Raw genomic sequence first — 6,000 nt, 5'->3', positions numbered from 1 at the left:
GAGTCCGGGGCCCGGGTCGGGGGCGCGCGGGCGCTGGCGGGGAGCGGATCGGGGAGGGGGGCGCGGGCGGGGCGCGGGTCGGGGGCGCGCGGGTCGGGGCGCGGGCGGGGTGCGGGCGCGCGGCGCGCCGGCCCGAGCGCGCGAACCGGGCCCCGAGCGCACGCCGCCGCCGCCGCCGCCGCCCGCCCGCCCGCCCCGCCGCATTGCTGCTGCCGCCGCCGCCCGGCCCGGCCCGCGGCCCCCAATATGGTGCAGCCGCCCGCGCCGCCGCCCGTGCCGCCGCCGCCCGCGGGCCCCGCCGCCGCCCTCGGGCGCCCGCAGCGCGGCAGCCGCAGGTGGGGGGCTGCGCCCCGGGCCTGAGCCGCCCGCCGTGCCCGCCCCGGCCTGCGCGGCCAAGCCCGGCGGGCTCGCCTCCGAGGGGCACTTGCCGCTGAGGTGGAGCCGTTTGCACCAGACGCTCCTGCTCCTGCCCCCTCCCTCCCCCTCCCCTCCCCTCCCCCTCCCTCCTCCCCTCCGGTCCTGTCTCCAGCGGGAGCGCGAGACGCTGGTCAGGCTCCGCGGCGCAGCTCGGGGAGGAACCGTCGCCGCGGTTGACTTGGATCCGCCGGAGCCGGCGCCGCGGCCGCCGCCGGGGACCCGCTCGCCGCGTTCTTCGCTTTCTCCATTCTTCCTTAAAAAAAAAAAAGGCAAAACAAAACCAGCCAGCCAGCCAACCAAGAACCCGGTTTGTTGATCGCCTTGGTGTTTTGTTTTTTTTTTCACCGTTTGCGGGATTTGCAAACCGAGTTACATGCATGTCCAGTGGGGGTAGGTTTAATTTTGACGATGGAGGGTCCTACTGTGGAGGCTGGGAGGACGGCAAGGCGCACGGCCATGGCGTCTGCACCGGCCCCAAGGGCCAAGGCGAATACACCGGCTCGTGGAGCCACGGCTTCGAGGTGCTGGGCGTCTACACCTGGCCCAGCGGCAACACGTACCAGGGCACTTGGGCGCAGGGCAAGCGCCACGGCATCGGCCTGGAGAGCAAGGGGAAGTGGGTGTACAAGGGCGAGTGGACGCACGGATTTAAGGGGCGCTACGGGGTGCGGGAGTGCACGGGCAACGGGGCCAAGTACGAAGGCACCTGGAGCAACGGGCTGCAGGACGGCTACGGCACGGAGACCTACTCCGATGGAGGTAGGTGCCACCGGGAGCCAGGCCGGGGCGGGGGCCGGGGGCTGGGCTGGCGGAGGGACCGTCTTCTCTGGCCTCTTCTGTTTACCTCTAGGGAAGTTGAGCTTCTCCCTCCAGTGGGGCCCTGTGCACCTGGAGCATTTCCTGGGGCTTCCTGGAGGCCATAGTTGCCCTGGCTACAGGTTGCCCCACTGCCTGGTGGGGGACAGCACCCCCGTACCAGCTGAAGGGTGTTGGGGGCTTTCCAGGAGCAGAACCAGGCCCAGAGCCGCCGGGCTGAGCCCAGAGACAGCTAGTGCATGAGCCGAGCGCAGGCCACAGACCTGCTGGAAAGGCCAGACTGGGCCCTGGGCCCAGGGCCTCATCTGGGACCCACCAAGGGCAGAGGGGACCCAGGAGACGGCCCCTTGCCCTTGTTGGTAGAGCTCCGTGGTGCCAGGCCGCCAGGAGTCAGGCCCCAGCTCTGTTCCTTGTTTTCCTGCCGTGCGGAAAGGCCTCCCTTAGTCCTGATCAACCCAAGCCAATGGAAAGAAAGGGAGCGATTGGGAGAGGGACACAAACCCAGAGCAACACAACACGGCAATAAACTTCTAGGTGGTTGGACGCGGGCTAGCACAGCCAGAGAGGCTGCTGGAGGGAGGGAGGGGGAGGCCCATCTGTTTAGTGAGAGCCCAGGAATCTTGCCTTCCAGTGGCTGAATCATTTTCACGGTAGTTTAGGGAATGCTCTGTGCCTTCATTCCAGCATGCCGCCACATCCAGGGCTGAGCCTGTCTGCCTGCCCTGGCTGTAAGATGGTTTCTGTGCACAGAGCCCTGGCCAGCTTTGCAGCTTCCCCGTTGTTCTGGACACTCCAGGGTCCACTCCTCCCTGCCTCTCGGAGGCGTGGAGTGTTTACTGTTCCTGGAAGCTGGACCCCAAACAAGCCGGCTCTTCAATGCCCCCTTCCCCCATCTGGGCGCTTATCCCCAGAGTGGCTCCGTGCCTCCCTCTGGGTAATTTCTCAGGCATGGATGCCTGGGGAAGGCGTGGGGCACGGACCTGACTCGTGTGCTTCTGCCGGGCATGGAAATCGTGAACGTACGTGTGGTCTTCTCCCTGCCTGCTGCCTTAGCGTCTCATGAAGCAGGCACCAAACACCTGCTCCCCGGCCACATCCAGGACTGACGGAGGGCTGGAGAGTAATTATTATTTTGGCTTATGCAACCGAGAGGCAGGGTTCATTACTACTCAAAGGGGAGGAGGCGTGGGGGGGGCAGTTAATTATATAATGCTCCTGCCTGTCAAAGCCATGCCCAGCCTCGTCCCAGGCGGCCTCTTCTGTGCTCTGGTTGTTTTCATGGAGCAGGTTGGAGAGCATCCGTGACCCTGGGGCGCAGCGGCTGGACCCAGCAGACAGCCCTCTCTGGGTTTCAGGCCGTGTGTGCGTGCAGGAGTGTGTGTGCGCGCGCGCGGCGAGGCTTAGGCAGCAGATGTGGGTGGCTGAGGTGGGCGGCTCAGCAGCCGGGCGCTCCCAGCTGGGCTCTTTGGGAGCCTGGGGGCAGTTGTCACCCTGGGGGCTCTGGCCGTGCGGCTCTGAGGACCTGTCTCTCCAGAGGTGCTCTCGGCTGTGCCTGAGCCAGGAAAGCAGCTTCGCGGCCTCCTGTGGGAGCCTGCGGAGGAGAGGAGCCAGGCCCTGTCTCTGTGGAACTCCCCAGAATAGCTAAGGGTGCGAACTAGCCCTCCAGGCTGCCCACCTTCCCCGGACATCTTGGGCGGCCTGCAGAAATCCGTCCTTCATACTGCTATGGGCAGGTGCTCTGGGCTCTGGAATCCAGCGGTGAGCAGAGCAGACAAAAGTCCTGGTCCTCAGTTTCATTTCAGAGGGAAGGGTAGTAATTTGCTCTGGGCTCACTGGGGGAAGAGAGCCTCTGATTCGGTAGCTGGCCATGAGTTTGGGGTCTGATGCGTTGGTGTGAGAAATGCTTCCTTCAGTGCATCAGTGTTCTTGGGTCTCTGTCTCCCATCCAAGTGGCTGCCTAGGGTTCTGCTCCCTAAAGCTCCTCACTTAGGTCCTCCCGTGGTGGGGGCCGGGGTCAGGTCCAGTGTGCCGACGAGGCCAGAGCCCCCAGCCTGTGGCGGCAGAGTCATGTGGGAACATTGGTTTGTCCCGCGTGGAGCCCCCATTTCCCTGCCACACCACCTGTAGGCCAACCAGGTAGCAGGGCGCCCCGGCTGACTGTTCTCTTTTGGTTGGCGACATGGCATGACGGAAAATTGGGATAATTGGACCAGACATCTGGGGCCACCTTTCTGCAGCAAGGTCCATGCTTCTCACCAGGAAGGAAGTGACTTGCCCCCCAGCAGTCCATCAGGCAAGCAACACCCAAGGGGGGTGTTGTGGCGCGGGTCTGGAGGCCTGCTCCCCAGTCGGCGGGTGGGCGTGACACCTCGTGCCCAGGAAGGGCCGGCAGAGCCTTCATGAGTTCATGGTCCTGACTCCAGTCCGACTTTTCCTTTGCACGAGGAACGGGAAGACCGGGCAGGCATCAGCGCAGCTCCTGAACTCCAGCCCAGCTCCCAGTGCTGACTTTGGGAAACAGCGATTTTCATGAATAATGCACAAACGGCAAATGTATCCTACATTTGGCTGGAATTGGTATGGACTCCATTTCCACGGGGGCCCCTTCTGCCAACCCCTCCTCCTCCGGGTTCATCCTCCTCCAAGTGCAAGGCAGGCGTTTTCTACCGAAGTGAGCCAAGTGATTTCCACAGTTGGTCGTCTGCCGGGGGACCCCTTGGTCCCCTTGGAGTTGCAGCCGTTCTGCTGTGTGACCTTGGGTGAGTTCCTTAACATCTCTGAGCTTCCGTCTCTCGGTGCGTACGAAGGGCTGATAATATCTGTAAAGGAAGTGGGGATGGATTGAGGCGTGTGCACGGCTGTGCTAGGCTTACAGTAAGCTCTCGTGGCCACATACCGCTCTTCTCTTCTCACATGAACCTGGAGTGAATGCCTCTTATCATGGTCATTGCTGGAACAATAGCCAGGTGTGGTTGCGGTCATAATGATGCTAAAGGGCAACATTAAATGCTGAACACGTGCTGGGCGTGGGGCAAGTGTTTGCATGCATTCTAGCCTTTAATTCCTCTGCGGGGTTGGTTTCCTCGTTCCCGTGTCCCACACTGGGCAGCGGAGGCCCGGAGAGGGCAGATGACTCGGCTGGTGGGTGCTGGGCAGCGCCAGGATTCACGCTCAGGACAGTGATTCCAGAACCCCTGCTTTTGTGTGGAACACGTTCTCAAACTCCCTTATGCAAAACTGCCTCCTCGTTCCTTCCTCTTCCTCCGCACCCGCTTCCCCTCCGGGTGCAGCAGCCTGGAGTTGTCTCAGGTGTGCTCCCAGTGTCTCCTCCATCCCGCCCGGGTACGCACGTCCCCTTCTGCATGCGCCGGACCCCTGAGCTTAGCCAGACAGGCAAATATTTCCTCCTGCGGCCATGTCTGCAGGACCCCTCGGACCAGCGTTCCCCCCACAAATAAAGCCTCCCACAGCCCGAAAGATGTGAGTCATCTCACACACCAGCCCCCCCCCCCCCAAACGCAGATTCCGTTCACCGGCCCAGATCCCTCGGCCCACACAAATCCCACACGCCCACGGTCGAAATTCCAGGCCCTCTGCGCCTGTGCACACACACACGCACAATACACCTGTCACCCAGAGATGTTTCCACCCCGTCCCCCAAAACAGAGCCACGTGTACCCTCCAGATCCCTCCCAGCGCCTGCCCCCGAGAAGCAGGAATCCCTGGGAAGGGAGAGCGCCAGCCTTCCAGGAGGGCTCAGGTTACAGAGGGGTCAGTGACGCGTTGTTTCCACTTTAAACACACGTTTATACCCTCCGTGCCCCTGTTACTGGGGAAGCAGCCCTCATCCAAACAAAATAAAGGACCAGGAGGCTCATTTTTGATACTGGACCATGAATATGCGAAAGCAAACTTAAAAAGAAAGAAAGAAAGAAAGAAATCCAAATGCCCAGGTTAGGAAGGAAGGAAGCAGGTTCACGGACACGGGCGACGGACAACGTAGGCCACTGGGGATTCGTTTCAGAAACAAAAGCAGCACTCAGCCGCCGGAGATAAAAGCCTGTCCTCGCAGATTCTGGTTCAGCCACTTTGGCAAGGGAAAAGGCTCCGGGAGGTGAAAGGAGGAAGAAAAAGCAAATAACTAGTTCTTTGTTGCCAATAATAGCTGAGAAAGAGTGTTACCGCACGCTCCCCTCACCCAACACAGCCCTGGAGCGAAGTGGGTGCTTTAGATCAGGAGCCCCACCGCACCCTGGTGAGGAGATGAGGGTCAGCACCCTCCGGAAATAGCCCCGCCGCCGCAGCGGAGTTCGCGAGGAGCCCTGGCTGAGGGCGACAGTCAGCCCAGCTGACCGAGGGAGGAGGGGGCACGGCCCGGAAGACAGAGGGGTGGTGGCTGCTGGGTGAAAGCCAGGAAGCTCTGCCGCTGTTCCTGGAGGCTCACTTGCCTCCTCGCTTTCCCCCAGGCCTGCACAGCTCTGAAGTCAAGTGGCCGTGGTCTCTGAGCTGACAGCGTGTAGCTAGCCCAGCATCCCAGTGACAACAAGACGTGTGGGTCCGTGGGATCTCGAGGGGATGATGTTTGTTTGGATTTCCCACTGTGGTCATCCCTCTTAGATCAGCCACTGCCCCAGTTTAGGGTCTCCTGACTCCTGCGAGGCATGCGGTGGGTGGGTGAGCACAGCCCTGGGTCCTGGCTTTGCCTCCGACAGGCTCTGTACGTCCCACCAGGGGTTCTCTTGGACTCTCTGTGTCTTCCTTTAGGAC

General features: G+C 62.0%; 1 protein-coding gene across 1 annotated transcript in view; it reads left to right on the top strand.

Moving 5' to 3' along the window:
• The first annotated feature begins 367 nt into the window (after window positions 1-367).
• Window positions 368-6,000, top strand: part of JPH3 (junctophilin 3) — a 70,670-nt gene continuing 65,037 nt past the window's right edge. The window contains exon 1 of the mRNA XM_045989053.1: window positions 368-1,176. Within this exon, the coding sequence (XP_045845009.1) occupies window positions 795-1,176 (382 nt within the window). The 5' untranslated portion in view covers window positions 368-794. The remainder of the gene's footprint in view (window positions 1,177-6,000) is intronic.

This window comes from Meles meles, chromosome 19 (genome assembly GCF_922984935.1).
Source record: "Meles meles chromosome 19, mMelMel3.1 paternal haplotype, whole genome shotgun sequence".
Lineage (NCBI taxonomy): Eukaryota > Metazoa > Chordata > Mammalia > Carnivora > Mustelidae > Meles > Meles meles.
This window is presented reverse-complemented; position numbering and strand designations above follow the sequence as displayed.